Source organism: Pseudorca crassidens, chromosome 20 (genome assembly GCF_039906515.1).
Source record: "Pseudorca crassidens isolate mPseCra1 chromosome 20, mPseCra1.hap1, whole genome shotgun sequence".
Classification (NCBI taxonomy): Eukaryota; Metazoa; Chordata; class Mammalia; order Artiodactyla; family Delphinidae; genus Pseudorca; species Pseudorca crassidens.
This window is the reverse complement of record NC_090315.1, coordinates 7394467-7412757: the sequence shown is the minus strand read 5'-3', so window position 1 is coordinate 7412757 and position 18291 is coordinate 7394467. Positions and strand designations below refer to the sequence as shown.

The 18291-nt window shown below is 59.6% G+C and overlaps 1 protein-coding gene across 2 annotated transcripts; it reads left to right on the top strand.

Annotated features, from left to right (window-relative positions):
• Nucleotides 1-264: 264 nt before the first annotated feature.
• IGLON5 (IgLON family member 5) lies at nucleotides 265-17148 on the top strand. 2 transcript variants are annotated; one of them, XM_067719162.1, is made up of 8 exons: nucleotides 265-408; nucleotides 8984-9062; nucleotides 9761-9993; nucleotides 12282-12401; nucleotides 13715-13849; nucleotides 14075-14195; nucleotides 14777-14931; nucleotides 15654-17148. In XM_067719162.1, exons 1-8 carry the CDS (start codon nucleotides 330-332, stop codon nucleotides 15740-15742), a joined length of 1011 nt encoding a protein of 336 aa, XP_067575263.1. In that variant the 5' UTR covers nucleotides 265-329; the 3' UTR covers nucleotides 15743-17148. The 2 variants fall into 2 exon arrangements, with proteins under 2 accessions (XP_067575263.1, XP_067575262.1); XM_067719161.1 differs by lacking the exon at nucleotides 265-408 and adding an exon at nucleotides 7969-8137.
• The last annotated feature ends 1143 nt before the right edge of the window (nucleotides 17149-18291 follow it).

The window sequence follows — 18291 nt, the reverse complement described above, 5'->3', positions numbered from 1 at the left end:
ATCGAGGGGGCGGGAGGGGGTAGGGGCCGGGCCGCAGTAACAAAGGCCTCTCCCTCCAAAGAGCAACCCTCCTCGGCCCCGCCTCCCTGGCCCCCCGCCTCCCCTGATTGGTCGGCCTTCCTGCCCGTCAGCACCGCCCCCTCCCCGGGTCTGCAGCAGCTCCGGCCGCCTCGTCGCGCCCCCCCAGCCCCCTCCCCCCGCCCCCGCCGCCCCCCGGGCCGGTGCAGCCGCAGGCGGGGTCCCCCTCCCCCTCCCCCTCTCCCCCCAGGCCTCGCGCGCCCCGGACCGGCCCCCCCTTTCCCCTCCCCCTTCGCGCCGCTGCTGCCGCGATGCCCCCCCCTGCGCCCGGGGCCCGGCTCCGGCTTCTCGCCGCCGCCGCCCTGGCCGGCCTGGCCGTCATCAGTCGAGGTACCGCAGCGCCGGGGGCGGGGGGCTCGGCCGGGACTCCAGGGTCCCGGGCGGGGATTGGGGGCTGGGGAGGGCGCAACCCTGAGCAGGGAAGAGGAGGCCCCCGGACGCGGAGGTCTGGGCCCGGGGGCGGGGGTTGCATCCTCTGGCTGGGAAAGGGGTCCTCGGACGTCTGGATCCATGCCCGGAGGCGGGGGTCCGCGTCCTGGGGCCCGAGCCTGGGCCTAGGGGCGGAGGTCTGCTTCTCCGGGCCGGCGAGAGGGTCTCGGACACCTGGTCCCGGCCTGGGGGCGGGAGTCTGCGGCTCGGGATCGGGGAGGGAGATCAGAAGCTAAGTAAGGGTCCCCGGGCAGAATGTCTGAACTGAGTTGGTGGGGGTGGGAGGAGGGTAGGAAGGGGGATGCCCCGTCGGGGGTCTTCATCTCTGCGTGGAGAGGGTCCCGCAGGGGGTTCCTGCCTGAGGGCTGGGGTAGGCGTTTCTGGGGAAAGGTTGGGGGGATGGTGTCTTCCCAGGGTCAGTAAGAGGAGGGGGCAGGGGTGTCTATAGACCTCCGTCCCAGGGCCGGGAAAAGAAGGGGGTGGGGTCTGGTCTCCCAGCTGGGAAGCGGCTGAAATCCCCCAGCTGGGTGGTCTAGGTTGGGAGAAAGTATTAGTAGTTGGACGGTTGCCGTTATGTGGGGGGCAATGGAGCTGGAGATCCAAGAAGTTGGGGTGCTGGGCTGGGGACTCAGATGTGGAAAGCTCTGGCTGGATATTTGGGTTCGGGGCAGGACGGAGCCTAAGAGACGGGCAGATTGAGGAGGGAGGGAAGGGAAGGGTTAACACGGGGTCAAAGGGTTAAACTCAGCCCTCCCAGTGGGGGAGGGGGACTGGGGCTGGTCTTTCGTAGCGCAGGAAGGGGAGAATGGAAAGTGGGGAGGGGGGTGCTGGGGAGTGAACTTGGCAGTCTCTGTTTAGAGGACATGTAGCTGGATCTCGTGTCTCCCCAGCGGGCTGGCAACCTGGGGATGGTCCAGGAGATGCCCCCTGAGGAGAGGAGGGGAGAGCAAGGAGGCAGGGGGCAGGGGACAGGGTTAATTCTGTGCTTCCAGAGCATTCCCCCAGGCCCTGCTCCAAGCCAGGATCACAGAGTCAGGGACACACAATCGGGAACACCCTAGAACCCCCAACAGTCTCAGCGAGACAGCGGCAGCGGCTCTCAGCCACCCGCCCACACACACCGAGCTCGCACAGCCACAGAGACACCCATCCCCCTGGTCTGACCCGGAGCCGCACCTGCAGACACCCAGGGTCACATAGACCCGGCCCTGCACACACAGGACACAGGATGCTGAGCCGGAGGGTCACTCCCTCCCTGGTGCAGACCGTCTGAGTGCCCCTCCCACTTGACCCGTCTGCATCCCTGCCTGTCTGTGTCTCTGTCTCTGTCACTTGTCTCTTTAGGTCTCTCTCACGTCTCGGCCATTTCCGGAGGCTCCCTGGCTCTGGGTGACATTCCGTTTGTCTCTGTCTCTGGGTCCCCTTCTCTCCATCCCTGCTGGGCTCAGCACAATTTCACATGTGTCCCTCCCCGCCTCTGGAACTGCGTCTCCATGTCACAGCACGTGTGTCTCTCTGCCTCTTTCTGGCCCCTGAGATGTACCTTGGTCCCCATTCACTTCTGGGAGCTCACGTCTCATCTCGCCCACTCATTTTCCTCCCTGTCCTTTCACTGTCTCTGGCTGTCTCCCGTTAGCTCTCTCTCTGTGTCTCTTCCTTCACTCTCAAGTAACTTCCCATTTCCTTCTACTTCTACTCTTCAGAACCCTAGAAATCACTGCTGTTCACAGGTGCTGGGCTGGGATCTTAGTGGAGCCAGGAGGTGGTCTGTGACCTAGGTCAAGTCCAGTCCCATCTCTGAGCCTTTTGTCCCCCATCAGAGAACTGCAAGCAAGGGGGATAGGGCGGGGTGGGGGATGAGCTGAGACGGGATTAGGGAGGCAGAGAGAGAGCCCCCCTCACCCACCCTCTGACCGTTGGGGCTGAGCAAAAGCCAGTGGAAGAGATACTGCATCTCCTCCTCTCTTTTATTCATTGGATGGTTTCCAGATTACGGGAGGAAAGCATCCACTGCAAATCTGCATAAGAGCAAACCCCACTGTGTCCCGCTCCCCCACCCTCCCCAAACCCACTCTCGAGAGGGAGCCGGCGTCCCCAGCCTTCTCCCGCCTACACCGTCAGACACGCAGTTCAGCATCTGTAAGGGATTGGTTCGTTTGTTAATGTTTTTCCCCAGATAGAAACAAAATAAAGCCATTTCTCTGCAAAACTGGCTTTTTTTCCCCACTTAACTCTACCTCCCCAACATCTGTAGATATTATTCTATCGTTCCTTTTTTTTTTTCCCCCTTAAATTCTTTATGCCAACACACACACACACATCCACTTACAAAAGCAGATGCTGCAGGAGATATGGGGTCAATTCTTCTGCCATATTACACGGAGTGGGGACAGGGTGAACCTGGGCGTGGGTGACCCCCCAGGCCCCCCCGGTTTGTCTGGACTGGGGGCGCCGCCTCATCGGCTCATTTAACAGGTATTTACTGAGCACACAGTCGCTGTTCTAAGCACTGGGAATCTATAAACACAGCAGTGAAGTCCCTGCCCTCGCAGAGCTTACATCCTAGTGGGATGGAGAGAGCTCCACAAACTAAAAAAAACCTCAGAAGTAAACAGCTAATTTCAGAATGTGACGATTCACGTAGAGAAAATAAGAATGACTCGGCAGGGCTTCCCTGGTGGCGCAGTGGTTGAGAGTCCGCCTACCGATGCAGGGGACGCGGGTTCGTGCCCCGGTCCGGGAAGATCCCACATGCCGCGGAGCGGCTGGGCCCGTGAGCCATGGCCGCTGAGCCTGCGCGTCCGGAGCCTGTGCTCCGCAACGGGAGAGGCCACGGCACTGAGAGGTCTGCGTACCGAGAAAAAAAAAAAAAAAAAAGAATGACTCGGCAGACAAGTTGGCCTTGTGACCTCAGGTGGTGTCTGAGCAGCTGAGGGGAGTTCAGACTGAAAGGACGGGAGAAACCAGCCTTGGAAAGATCCCGAGGGAACGGCAGAGGCAAGGGCCCTGCGGTGAGAACCAGCGGAAAGGAACAGGCAGCATGTGGAAGGTTCCCGGGCTCTTGGCTCTGCAACCAGACTGCGGGCATCAGTGATAAGAAGGACTTGGGAGATCAGCAAAGAGGAAGAGGGCTCTGGGGGCTCCTCAGTGGCCGTTAGACCAGGCCCAGCCCCTTCTCACGGCTCTTCCCTGCCAAAGCCACACGGACCCGCACTCACATGGCCCCCACCCCTCCCTCCAGCCGGGCTTCTGCCACCAGCTCCCCAGACGCCCGCCACAAGTTCACACACACCCCTGGGCCTCGGGTTCCCCATCTGTGAGTTCTGGGATGCTGGAATCTAAGCATCCCCTGCATTGGAGGGTCCCATTTCCACCTAAGTTCCTTTGAGGGGCGGCAGGTGGTTCTTATCTCCAACTCAAGGTCACTCAGCTTGTTAGAAATCCCCTTCTCTTTTTTTTTTTTTCTGTTTTTTTTTTTGTTGTTTGGCTCCGTTGGGTCTTTGTTGCTGCACGCAGGCTTTCTCTAGTTGTGGCGAGCAGGGGCTAATCTTCAACAAGCTTCTCTTGTTGCGGAGCACGGGCTCTAGGCATACAGGCTTCAGCAGTTGCGGCCCGCGGGCTCAGTAGTTGTGGCTCGTGGGCTTTGTTGCTCCGCGACACGTGGGATCTTCCCGGACCAGGGCTCAAAGTCGTGTCCCCTGCATTGGCAGGCAGATTCTTAACCACTGCACCACCAGGGAAGTCCCAGAAATCCCCTTCTCTCAAGAGAAGGGAATTCACCCACTGCAACCTTCATCCCTTGGTTTATCAAACGGGTATGAAAGCCACTGGTCTGGACTGGCAGAGACCCGTGTGGTCTGTCCCATCACCACTGGATCTCCCGCCAGGCTGGCACCTGCCCCGTAAGCATCCTATCACCCAACACACATAGAGCTGTTTGCAAGCACTTAACTAGTATTGAGCCCGTTGCTTGGGTGACCTCCTTTCATCCTCTCCCCCACAACCCAATGAGGGAGGCACGACGATCGTCCCCACTTACAGGTGGGGAAACTGAGTCTCAGGGAGGGGAAGTAACTTGTGCAACCCAGTGGCACAGCTGGAATTTCAACCCTGGCAGCCCGGCTCCCCTGTCCGTTCTTATAGCAGCCTGGTCATGCTGGCATGGTCGTGGCAGAGCAGATGCTGACAGCGCGTCTGTACATGCGTCACCGACTCAGGGGTGGGTGCTGGGCATAGAGCAACCTACAGGCCAGACCTGCTCTGCCCCCCTCCCTCCACTCCCGGGGGACCGACACCGAACCGGGGGATAACAATAGATGTTTCTTTAAAAAGAAGGTGCTGTTAGGAACAGCTAGCATTTCTTGGGCCCTTTTTGCTTGCTAAGTGCTGAGCTAAACATTTTGCTTGCACGTTCTCATGGAATCCCTGACAAAAAACCCTCCGAGGGACGCACTACTGTTTTTCTCCTTTCTACAGTTGGGGAAACTGAGGCTCAGACTGGCCGGGGGTCACCCAGCCAAGAAACGGGGGGACAGACATTTGCTCTATCAGCCCAGACTCCTTACGGCTTTCTTAGTGAGTCTCTAGAGACCATCCATCCCCTCTACAAACAGTTCCCTGCTCAGAGCTAAGCCCAGCTCTGGGGGACACAACCAAGATTCAGGCCCTCAGGGGACTCCCGGCCAGGTAGGGAAGACACCCCTGGACACTGTCCCAGCTGAGTCAGAGGGTACGCAGTAGAGAGAGTGGAGACTCTCTGCCTTGAACAGTCAGGGAGGTCCTTCTGGAGGAGGGGGCATTTGAGTTGAGGTTTTGAAGCATGTGTAAGAGTCCAAGAGGCGGCAAAGCATGTTGTAGGAATCCATTTATATTCACTCATTCAACAAATATTTCCCAAGGCTTTCCAGGCCAGGCCCTGTGCTGGAAGATGTTGGGGATACAGACCTGCGTCAGACCCAGGCTCTGCCCTCAAGAAACTTATAGCTGGGACTTCCCTGGCGGTCCAGGGGTTAGGACTCCGCACTTCCACTGCAGGGGGCATGTGTTCAATCCCTGGTCAGGGAACAAAGATCCCACATGCCACGTGGTATGCTCAAAAAACAAAAAAGAAACTTATAGTCTGCTGGGGGAGACAGATACAGTCACCACAGCTGTAAGGGAGGTAGTCCAGGCATTGTGGGAACACAGACTAGGGCTGGAGGGAGTAGGGAGTCAGAGTTTCCCAAGCAGAATTCCTGCAGAGGGGACCTCATGTGCACTAGCTTGTTTATTTTTATATTAAACATCTCTTGAGGCCTCCTGTGGACCAGGCGCTGAGCTGGGTGATGCTGGAGGTGGGGAGACCCAGGCCCTGCCCTAAGAGGCTCCCGTCTGGTGAGGAAAGCAGACCTGAAAACAGTGCAGGGTGACTGGGACTGAGACAGAGGGAGGGGCTGGGCCCAGTGACAGGGTGGTGGAATGGCTAACCTGACCCCCACCCCCATTTACCAAAGCCCAGAGAGGGGAAGGGACTTACCCAAGGTCACACAGCATGGAGGGTCCTCCTGAGCCTGGAGTCTGGGAACTGCATGAGACAGACATGCAGACCCACAACATCCAAAGTTATAGACACACAGACCAGGAACCGAAGACCCACTTGAGGTAACTTCATCACTCATCTCCCAAGACTGCCCGCAGCCAGGGCCCAGCTGGGCATGCTGGGGAAACAGATGGTCTGAGCCAGGCCCTGCCCTGGAGAGGCAGCTGGGGGAGGCAGAGACCTCGGATCCACGGAGCCGTGGGAGCAGAGCGGGCGCTCGCATGGGCTCGGATGGGCCATCTCTCCTAGGAGAGGCCCCCATGTACTAGGTCCCTGGAGAAGGAGAAGCGTTTTGATGGGAAACAGTGGGAAGGAGGGAGAGGGGAGAAAAAGTGGGAAATGCAGAGCTGGGCTACGCTGGGGGAGAGGAAGCAGGAGCGTGATGCCGGGGCCCCAGACTCCAGGGGGCCATGCCGAGTGTTGGAAAGATCCCTCTGGCAAGGAGTGTGCGTCTGTCTGTCTTTCTGTCTGCTGTACATATGATCAAGATCCTGCCCACCTCTGTGAGGTCCATTCCCCACCCCAGGAGCCCCGGGTTCTTCCCTGAAGTGGGGCACCTTAGACAGCTTCCTCGGCAACCCCCAGACTGGGGTTGTCCTCCTTGAACCCTGGACAGTGGCTGTCACAGGGCTGGGGGGAGGGGGGCAGGTGGGGTGATTTCGCCCCCTGGGAGGTATCTGGCAATGTAATTTTGGTTGGGGCAGGGCAGCTACTGGCATCTAGGGGGTCGAGGCCAGGGGAGCTGCGGAACATCCTACACCGCACAGGACGGCCCCACAATGATCACCCAGCCCCCAGTGTCAACGGTGCCGAGATGGAGAAACCTTGGTCTAGGATGTGTGTGACCGGGGGTGGCGGGTGTGCGGATAGGGCCGTGTGTGATCTGATCAGAGGTGACAGCGTGAGTGCACGCGCCCGATTCTTGGCCCAGGGCAGCCCCTTTGTATTTGAGAGGCTACAACTGTGTGGCTGTTTCACTGCACAGGCCGTATCTTCATGCACGACTTTCCAGGGTAGGGCGTGGGCATGAGCACAGCCCTCCGGCTGGTAGTGTCACTGTGACCGATTCAGCCTGTGTGTGTGTGTGTGTGTGTGTGTGTGTGTGAGAGAGAGAGAGAGAGAGAGAGAGACAGCCCTCCAGGTAGGGCTGTAACCGTGTAGACTTTGCAGCTGCGTGTGAGGACCCGCTGGTGTCAGCGTACCCGTGTGGGGCCGGTTGTGTATGGTGGGGCGGGTCAGGGTACCATGTCCCTCCGGTGGCGGAGAGGCGTGCTTCTGGGAGAGAGCTGCCTTTTCTAACTGACCTTCTGCTGGGTGTGTGTCCCGGGCTGCGTGCGTCAGCGTGAGTATTTAGGTCTCTGTCCCGCTGAGCAGGACCCATTGCCATGCGTGGGACTGTCTCCTGGCCCCGGGGCTGGCTCTGCGCATCCTTCCTGGACCCCGGTGACTGTGTGTGTGTGTGTCTGTCCCCTGGCCGCCCCCTCCTTCCTAGGGTTCTACGTGGCAGCATCCTCTCTGCACAGCTCAGGACGGGCAAGTCCCTTCCCTCCCTCCAGGGCCCTTCAGATTACAGGAGCGACTCTGGCCCAGGCGAGCCCAGGGTGAGGGGCTGCAAACCCCCAGGGCCTGGCGAGCCCACTGCACTGGCTCTGGCCCAGCCCCGAGGGCCTCTGGGAGTCGTTGGCGGGGCACGGGCAATTAACTCATTAGATTAATTAGGTCCTCATCCTGGGGTGGGGGCCAGGGCAGCCCTGTGTAGACCCGTGCGCCCTGGCGTCCAAGGTCATCCGGCCGCCTCCTTTCCCCTCCTGGTGCTGCCTCCATCCGCCGCCTCCGCGTGCCCAGCTCCCACTCCCTGGCCCCGGTCCAGCCGCTGGCCACGGTCCACAGAGAGATGAATGACGGGGGCGGGGGGAGGCGCTGCAGCGCGCAGGCGGGCGTGGGCATGCGCCCTCAAGAGCGTGCCCCACCGGGCACGGGCACACGGGGGAGTCTGTAGACGCGAGGCTCTCTGTAGCACGCCTCAGCGCATCCTGGGCGTCTGTGCTAGACGTGTGTCCGCGTGGATATTCGTGTCCGTCCGCGTTTGTGTGCGTGTTTGCACTTGCATGTCTGGACGTCTGTGCACTTATGTGGGTGTCGAGGGTCTCCCTGAAGCGTGTCTTCCCACGTGTTTCTGAATTAATGTGTGTAACTGTGTGTATCCGTGTGCATGTGTCTGTTACATCCGTATATGTATCTGTGTATATGTGTATCTATGTACCCGTGAGTCTGTGAATATGTGCATGTGTGCCTGTGTACGCGGATATCTGTGTATGTATGTGTGGGTTCTTGAATCTGTGTGTATGTGTGTCTGTACACTGTGAACATGTGTGTGTGCCTTGTGCCATGTCTGCACGTGTGTCTGTGTACATGTGTATCTGTGCTTGTATACGTACCTGTGTGCACATCTGTGCATATCTCTTTGTATCTGCACATATGCAGTTCTGTAATTGTGAATCTGTGCATATGTCTGTGTGTGTGCACGTCTGTACACAGCATCTCTGAGTGTGTCTATGTATCGGTGTCTGTGTGTCTGTGTGCACATGCATGTGTGTTTGTGTGCTGTGATTGTGTGCTGTCTCTGGAGGTGCATAGGTTTGTGTGTCCCAGTCTGTCTGGGTCAGTGTGGGCTTGTGGGAAGGTGTTGCGTGTGTCTGCTCTGAGTGTGTCTGCCATGTGTGTCTCTGAAAACAACAGTGAACGTGTATGCCGGGGGGTGTGGGAAGTGTCTGTATCTGCAGGGGTGTGTGTGTGTGTGTGTGTGTGTGTGTGTGTGTGTGTGTGTGTGTGTGTGTGTGTGTGTGTGTATACAGATGTGTACAGTCCCGCCGAGCTGAGCTGCCCTCCCTTCCACAGGGCTGCTGTCCCAGAGCCTGGAGTTCAGCTCCCCTGCGGACAACTACACAGTGTGCGAAGGTGACAACGCCACGCTAAGGTAGGGAGACCCGGACGGTGCTGCCCCTTCACCTTCCTTGGGGGGAAATGGTCCTGATCTCCAGGCACAGCCCACACCTCCCCATCAAGAGAGAGGTCATTGGGGCCCAGCCTCTGGGCCCAGGCCCACCCCTGGGCCTCAGTGTCCCCATCTGTCAAATGGGTGGAGGAATGGTGACCACCACCTGGGTTGCTGTGAGGATTCAAGAGTCTGTACACACGCCCTGAGCTTAGAGAGCCTGGCACACTCTGCCTGCTCGGTGAGAGCCGGGGTTACACACCCCAGCTCTCTGCCTCCCCAGTCTGGGTCTGTCCCCCTCTCTCTGGATCCCTGTCCCCTTCTCTCTGGGTCTCTGAGCCCCTCTCTCTGGGTCTCTGTCCTTCTATCTCTGGGTCCCTCTCCCCCAGTGTGTCTTTCCCCCCTCCTTTTGGGTCTCTGACACACAACGATCACTCAATAAGCATCAGCTGTCATTCTGTTGTGCACTTGGGCTCACAGCTCTCCCTCTCTGAGGCTCAGTTTGCCCACCTGTAAAGTGGGTGCAGTCACACCTGCCTCCAAGGACTGCAGTGGGAACTGGAGATGCAGTGGGCCTTCCTCCCCCCCCACCAAGCCCCCGTGACGGGGGACCCTGGAGGGCCGGGGGGGGGGTTGTGTGAGAGAGAAGAAAACCACCCTGCCCTCGTCCTCCCCGCCAGCTGCTTCATCGACGAGCATGTGACCCGAGTGGCCTGGCTGAACCGCTCCAACATCCTGTACGCGGGCAACGACCGCTGGACCAGTGACCCGAGAGTGCGGCTGCTCACCAACACGCCCGAGGAGTTCTCCATCCTCATCACCCAGGTGGGGCTGGGCGACGAGGGCCTCTACACCTGCTCCTTCCAGACGCGCCGCCAGCCGTACACCACTCAGGTCTACCTCATCGTCCACGGTGAGCCCTCAGCTGCGGCCCTGGTGGGGGTGGGCGGGCGCAGGGGACAGGGGACCCTCATGTCCTTGCCGATCCCTGGGACACCGCCATGGGAAGGCAGACACACACCCTGCCCTCACGAATTCCAGCCAAGCAGAGGGAGGGAAAGTCACAGGCAACTTCTAGGGCAGGAGAGCCACAGGGCCGAGCGTGGACTCGGAGGAAGACCGCATTCATTCACTCAGCCCTGTTTACGGAGCACCTGCTACCTGCAAGCATTGCTCCGCGGGCTGGGGACAGAGGAGGAGCCAGGCAGGCTGTCCCTGCCCCTTTGCAGGTGACTTTCCAAGGAGAGGCAGCTTCCCAGACATAACGTCTGAGCTGAGACCTTCAGGTGGGTGCAGGGCTGGTCCCGGAAAAAGAACAGCACGTGCGGGGGCTGGATGCGCAGAGTGGGAGAGGTGGGGCTGGAGAAATCCACGGAGAGGGCAGGAGGCTGCCTCACGTGGCATCAGAGGTGGTCTGGAGTGCAGGGAGCACTTGGAGAGACAGGACCACAGGGACAGCCCAGCGGGGCCGTGGACAAGCCCCGACTTGAAGCCAGATTCCTCCAGGTTCCAAGCTCACCGCCACCACCCAGGGGCTGAGGGACCCAGAGCGAGCCGGGCGGTCTCAGACTCCGCATTTGCAAAACAGGGATGACGCTGTCATGTATCAAGTCCAAAACATCGTCAGCTGGAAGGGGCACCTTTATTTTATGCCTGGCTAGAAATGGGGAAAAAAACAAAACAAAAAACCCCTCCCAGTGAAACACTGGCGTCCTACGCCATAAAGCCATCCTGATTGGAGAAATGGGCACACGGGTGGGTGGAGGTGGGAAACGCCCCTGGGTGTTAGAATTGATGAGTAGCGCAACATCAAACCCAGAAGGCAGTAGTGAGGGTTTAATGGGTTAATTTTTGCCAAACACTTAGAACACTGTAAACTTACACACAGGAAGCACCGTACGAGCATTCGTTAAATAATTTTTTTAATAGTAATACTAATCAATAAAAATAGAGATGGGGAAGGAGGAATTCAGGCCAGAAGATAGAAAATAGAAACCAAGTTAGGAGGAAGGTGGAGAGAGACTGAGAAGGAGTGATGGAGACAAGGCCAGCAGCTGGGGAAGCAGCCAGACCCAGAGGGAATGGAACACACAGGATTGCTTCCAGAAAGAGGAGTGTCAGCTGGACCCCTGGGTCTGAGGGGGGAGGGGCCGGGGGCCTGGATCCTGGGTCTGAGGGGGGCGGGGCCGGGGGCCTGGATCCTGGGTCTGAGGGGGGCGGGGCCGGGGGCCTGGATCCTGGGTCTGAGGGAGGAGGGGCCGGGGGCCTGGATCCTGGGTCTGAGGGAGGAGGGGCCAGGGGCCTGGATCCTGGGTCTGAGGGGGGAGGGGCTGGGGGCCTGGATCCTGGGTCTGAGGGAGGAGGGATTAGGGGCGGGGACTCCTGGGTCTGAGGGAGGAGGAGCTGGGGGCCTGGACTCCTGGGTCTGAGGGAGGAGGGGCTGGGGATCTGGACTCCTGGGTCTGAGGGAGGCGGGGCCGGGGGCCCAGACCCCTGGGTCTGAGGGGGGAGGGGCTGGGGGCCTGGATCCTGGGTCTGAGGGGGGAGGGGCTGGGGGCCTGGACTCTGGGTCTGAGGGGGGAGGGGCTGGGGGTCTGGACTCTGGGTCTGAGGGAAGAGGGGCTGGGGGTCTGGATCCTGGGTCTGAGGGAGGAGGAGCCAGGGGTCTGGACTCCTGGGTCTGACGTGGGAGGGGCCGGGGGCCTGGATCCTGGGTCTGAGGGGAGAGGAGCTGGGGGTCTGGACTCCTGGGTCTGAGCGGGGAGGGGCTGGGGGCCTGGATCCTGGGTCTGAGGGAGGAGGGGCTGGGGGCCCAGACCCCTGGGTCTGAGGGGGGAGGGGCTGGGGGCCTGGATCCTGGGTCTGAGGGGAGAGGAGCTGGGGGCCTGGATCCTGGGTCTGAGGGGAGAGGAGCTGGGGGCCTGGATCCTGGGTCTGAGGGAGGAGGGGCTGGGGGCCCAGACCCCTGGGTCTGAGGGGGGAGGGGCCGGGGGCCTGGATCCTGGGTCTGAGGGGGGAGGGATTAGGGGCGGGGACTCCTGGGTCTGAGGGAGGAGGGGCTGGGGGCCCAGACCCCTGGGTCTGAGGGAGGAGGGGCTGGGGGCCCAGACCCCTGGGTCTGAAGGAGGAGGGGCCAGGCCTGGATCCTGGGTCTTGGGAGCCCACATCTGGCCTCTCACTGACCTTCCCTCCGGCCTGCAGTCCCCGCCCGCATCGTGAATATCTCTTCGCCCGTGACCGTGAACGAGGGGAGCAATGTGAACCTGCTCTGCCTGGCCGTGGGGCGGCCGGAGCCCACGGTCACCTGGAGGCAGCTCCGAGGTGAGGACCCCACCCCTGGCCGAAAGCCCCTTCCCCCACTCCGCAGTCTGGGCCCCTCAATTCCCCATATCCCTAGCTAGATACCCAGGATCTCCCATGACCCCCCTCCCTTGATTCCCCCGGAACCCTTGTGATGACTGGATTTCCTCCTCCTACCCTGGCCCTGCTATTTCACTGGAAGACCCCAGAGCCTTGGAGCCTTCCCCACGTGCCATCCCAGGCCTGGGCGTTTCCTCCAAATCACCTCCTAGATCCCAGCTTGCCCCACATCCCTGACCCCAGCAGCCTCAGTCTCTTTCCCCCCAGCTCACAGGATTCTCCTGGATTCAGACCCCTAGCACTAGATGGCCAGAGCCAGGTTCCAGCCACGGCCCTGGCCCACGCTCCCGTCTCCTGCTCGCATCACTACATTTCTACCAGATGCCTTAGGCCTGTGGTTCTCAGAGTGTGGGCCCCAGACTGGCAGCATTGGCGTCACCTGGAAACTTGACAGAAATGCACACTCTTTGGCCCACCCCAGAGCTCATGAGTCAGAACCACCCCTCCCCACATCACCACCACAATCTGTCTGAACAAGCCCTTCAAGGGATTCCAGTGCTAGGGCTAAGAACCATGGCTGCCCCCAAACAGAGAGCCAAGGGGCCTGAAAGGGACATTCCAGGTCCCAGACATCACCCAGTCCCCTTCTACCTAGATCTCTACTACCATTTCCCAGATCCCTAGATCCTTACTCACGGGGTCTTTGGAGACCAGTTGTGCCGATCGGTAGATCCCTTGGGACCCCAGAACCCAGTAACTAGGTCTCAGGTCCTTGGATCCTCCCCTAGTGGTTCACCTGAGCCCCACAGTCCGGGGCTCGAGTCTCTGGATCCCCGGATGCTCTGAGTCCCAAAGGGTCTCCTGAGCCAGCGCTCTGTCACGAGACCCCAGATATCTGGATTGCTGACCCCAGTCACCAGATCCTGATTCCTTGGGCCCCGAGGGCTAGATCCCAGAACTCTGGATCCTCCCCACTGGGTCCTGTGAGCTACACGATCTGAGTTATGGACTCCCAGATCGCTGTATCCCCTGAACGCCCCCAATTCTAGGACCCTCCCCACTGGGTTCTAGTTACTAAGCCCCAGATTCTCATTCTGTGCCCCACCCCTAGCAGGAGATCCCAGGCCCGGCAAGCCCCTCCCCATTCCCACTGACCCGGGCACTCCAGGCCCTGCGCTGTCCGCCCCGCTGATGTGTGTCCGTGTTGTGCCCGTGTTGTCCCGTGTTAAGTGTTTGTGTCTGGCCCCGCCCCCTCCCCTCCCCTCCCCCCACAGATGGCTTCACCTCGGAAGGTGAGATCCTTGAGATTTACGACATCCAGCGGGGCCAGGCCGGGGAATACGAGTGCGTGACTCACAACGGGGTTAACTCTGCACCTGACAGCCGCCGCGTGCTGGTCACAGTCAACTGTGAGCCCCCCTGGCACTGGGCACGAAAGCGGGGCGGGTCCTGGGTCCCTGGGGATGAAGGGTGTGAGGGAGGAGGAAGGGGGTGAGTCTGCGCGAGGAAGGAGTCTTTGTGGGGGGGGATGCTGGAGACCTGGACTCCTGGTAAGGAGAGAGGAGCGGGCTGGGGGTGGGACCCCTTCGTCCGCACCCGGCTAGGAGAATTCGCTGACCCTGGTCCCTCACCAGATCCTCCGACCATCACGGACGTGACCAGCGCCCGCACAGCCGTGGGCCGGGCCGCCCTCCTGCGCTGCGAAGCTATGGCCGTGCCCCCCGCGGATTTCCAGTGGTACAAGGATGACAGACTGTGAGGACGGCACCGGGGCCGGCCGTGGTGGTGATGGTGGGGGGGGGGTCCTTGGTCCTTTGGACCGCGGGGAGGGGGGCAGAGGGAGCAGAGTACTGGTTCCTGAGAACTTGAGGGTCCGGCTTCTAGGTGTTGGGGTCCTCTGAGCCCCAGGAAAACTGTGGTGGCTTACTGGAAATTTGGGTCCCAGAATGATGAATGCTGGAGCCTGGTCTCCTCCAGCTCTTCAGGAAGAAGGTCTGGGATGGGGGTCGATACTGAGGATCCGGCAGAGAAGTTTTAGGGTTAGGGGACCATTACATCTGGGGTCTAGCGGGGCCTGGGTGCCCCTAGTTGTCGGAGGTACACACTGAGAGAGTCCAGTGTCCCTGAGGGGCTAGGCTTTCTGGAGAGGGGCGTCGGCGGGAGTGGCCCGAGGTAGTGGCGCTAGAACCCGAGGCTAGGGGTCGCTGGGGTAGGGAACAGAATGTAGGGTCTCCAGGGAATCGGGGAGCCTGACAGTCAGGGGGTTGGGCTTTCCGCCTGGAGAGGGCCCCGGGCCGGGGTCCTGCGGCCTGGTCCCTCACCCGGATCCCCGGCAGGCTGAGCAGTGGCACGGCCGAGGGCCTGAAGGTGCAGACGGAGCGCACCCGCTCGATGCTTCTCTTCGCCAACGTGAGCGCCCGGCATTACGGCAACTACACGTGTCGCGCAGCCAACCGGCTGGGAATGTCCAGCGCCTCCATGCGGCTCCTGCGTGCGTCCCTGAGCGGCAGGAGGGGCGGGGCCGGAGCGGCGTGGGTGGGGCCGGGGCTGAGTGGGCGGGGCCAGAGAGGTGGAGATGCCGGGCCGACCCCAGACTGTCCCCGAACTTAGGAAAGAGACGCACCCTCGACTGAGCAAGAAACCGATCCCTTCTACAGACACATTCATTGGGCGCCCACTAAGGGCCAGGCATTGGGTGCTCGGGACACAGCAATGCACAAAGGAGCCAAGGTCTAGGGACTTGCACAGCTTACAGTCTAGCAGTAGTAGAAACGCAATAAACAAGTAGACACATAAGTAAAATGAAAAGCCAACGAATACATACACACATAAATAAGCAAAAAAAAATCTTGCATATCAATAAGGGCTACAAAGAAAATAAATAATAGAATTGGGGATGGTAGCATTGGATAAGCTCATCAGAGAAAGCTTCCTGGAGGGGGTAACATTTGAACTGAGACCTGAGTGGTCGGGAGAAGCCAGCCCGGCCAAGATCTGTGGGGAGAGCTTTGCAGGTGGAGAAGACAGTCATCAACCAGATGCTTAGACTAAAACAGTCAGAGGACAGGCACACGGAGTGAAAGAAAGCCCAGAAAGGTCCCCAGGAGGCATCCTCAGACCACACCCTCAGAGCAGAGACAAGACGCTCGGGAGAGACACACATAGGGTCTCCCCACTCTGGGCCTCCTCCCCTGACCCTCTCTCTTTCCCCAGGCCCAGGATCCCTGGAGAACTCGGCCCCAAGGCCCCCAGGGCCTCTGACCCTCCTCTCCGCCCTGGGCTGGCTGTGGTGGAGGATGTAGGAAGAACCCAGTGCCCTGGAGTCCCCCCGCGGGCGGTCTGAGGCCGAGAGCAAGAGGAGAAGGGGGAACAAGCGCCGCGGGTCTCGAGGGGGCAGAGGAGCTCTAAGAGGAAAAGGAAGAGAAGGAGGAAAGATCTTTACAGAACCCATCACTGTGAGGGATAACGCAAAATTATGCATCTTTCTACAGCCATTCTCGCCACTGTTCACCTTTCCGATTGTGACCCATTCCCGGCCACCCCACACCCGTCTCTTAGCTCAGGCTGTCAACTGGATCGCGTGTGTGTAGTGGGTGTGAGCGTGAGCCTGCACGCGCGTGTGTGCGTGTGTGTGTGTATGAATGGGTGGGAAAGGGAGCTCAGCACTCTTCCCTCTTCGACACCCCGCACATCCACTGCCCCCAACCTTGCTGTCTCTCACCTCTGGCTAGAGGTAGGTATGGGGGCTTCGTGCCGGAAGCTGTGAGGAGAGGTTTTCCAGGCTCCCTGCTTTCCCAATATATGCATTCACACCACCCGCTCCCCACCCTGTTGATAGGCTGTTTCCTGGGCAGGTTGGGAGTAGGCAGGGCCATCACGCTTGCCTGCCAAGCTGTCACTCAGCCTCTGTGAGCAGGTGCACGACCTCCATCTTGGCTCTGGGCCTCCCTGCTGTCAGCCGGCTGGCTGCCTGGAGCCGGAGGCCCCATCACTGGCTCAGCGGCCTGAGACCTTCCCACTTTTCCTGTCCCTCCCCACCCTGGACTTTCTGGCCCCCTCCTGGGCCAATCGGTGCTTCCATCCAAATGTCAGGCTGGTGCCTGTTGTCACCTGTGTGTCTCAGTGCTTTGCCCTACCCTGCCCCCACTCCCCTCGACCACCTGCAGCGCCAACCAGCTGCAGCTGGCCCACAGGTGTGGGCTTGCTGGGCTACCACTCCCTGGCCTCTCCACCGGCTGAACCTCCTAAAGGCTGACCTGACCACCCTCACACACACTCAGACACACACACACACACACACACACACCAGCGACTGTGACCAGCAATAGCCCCCCGGCTCCAGCTGTCCTGTAGCTGGTGACCAGCTGTAGTTCCCCCCAGGATGGGCAACTGTTATCAGGAAGGGGCTCTGATTGTAGGAATACCCCGCCCTGGCACACCACATCACACAAGGTGGGGGAGAGAGAGGCATCAGACATCCTGAGCCCAGACCAAGATGCCAAGTCACCAGCTCCAACTCCCGGGAGACCCTCTATAAACACCCACCCTGAACTACACCACCCAGAGCTTGGGACGGGGAGAGAGGGCAGAGCAGGGGCAGAGGGGCAAGGGGCAGTGACTGTACCTCAGACGGGGGCGTGGACCCCATCCCACATTGTCTTCCATTCCCAGGGTCCGGGGGACAGGGCGGGCAGGGGGAGGGGTGCAAGGGAGGGGGGGCGGGGGGCCCTGGGGGCCGTGTGTTCCAAGTCATGGGGAGTGTTGAGACCACCACACCAATAAACGCCTTTTTCCAAAGCCTCCGCCTGCAGGTATCAATGTCATTAAGGATATGGGTGAGTGGAGGGCAGAGTTGTGGTCATGGGTGGTGCCTCCCCAGCGTCACTTCTGCCCTCCCTTTTCTCTCTGGTAGATTTGCAACTGACCCATTTGCAGAGGTGGCACGATTGGCTTAAGCCACTCAGCATAGCCCGCTTCCCACTGTAACTGGTTCAGAGGTGGGCACGTGACCCAGCCAGCCCACTGAGAGAGTGAACAGCAGAGCTGTGTGGATTTCCTAAGAAGAGACGCTCTTCTGCTGCCTCACGCGGCTCAATGGCGTGAAGTCTGGATCTGCAGGGTTCCTTTTCCCCACCGCATGGAGAGATCTTGGGTCTATGGGGATAGCCACGGTGGGGAAGACAACACGTGGAGCCTGCGAATGATAGAAACACTATGGAATGCAGAGTGGAAGGTCTAGAGAAACTGGGTCCATATGACATCACTGGAGCAAGTGGATCAAAACTTAACCTGATGCCCACATTCACTTACATAAGCAATAACATCCCATGTATGTTTAAGCCAACTCATGTTAGGTTTTCTGTTTCTAGTGATTAAAAAGGAAATGAAAATTCTAGCTGATACAGATGTAGAGAGTCCAGGTATCCAGGACCCCAGCCACCACCTTTTTAAAAAGATCCAAGGACTGTATTTCCTAAAGGCCTCTTCCACCCCAATCTTTAACCAGAATCCTTTCCTTCCTTGAGACAGACGCTGGTTGCCTATACTTTAGTTGTTGCCACTTTCCTCTTTGCCCACCTCCCACGATACAGGCTGAGACATTTGGTTGCCCAGCCTCCCTTGCAGTGATGTGGCCAGTTTTTGCTCAATGAGACATAAGGGAAGTTTACTGTTAGGCTTCCAGGAAGTTTTTCCCCCACTCATGAGAGGAGAGGAACGCTGCTCCCTTCCTTTTGTCGTCAGATACAGTTGCGTGAAGATCTGAGCTGCAGCAGCCATTTTGCTGCGTGAGGCAATATGCTGACCCACTGAGGGTGGCAGAGCAGAAGGACACAAAGTACCCAGGTACTTG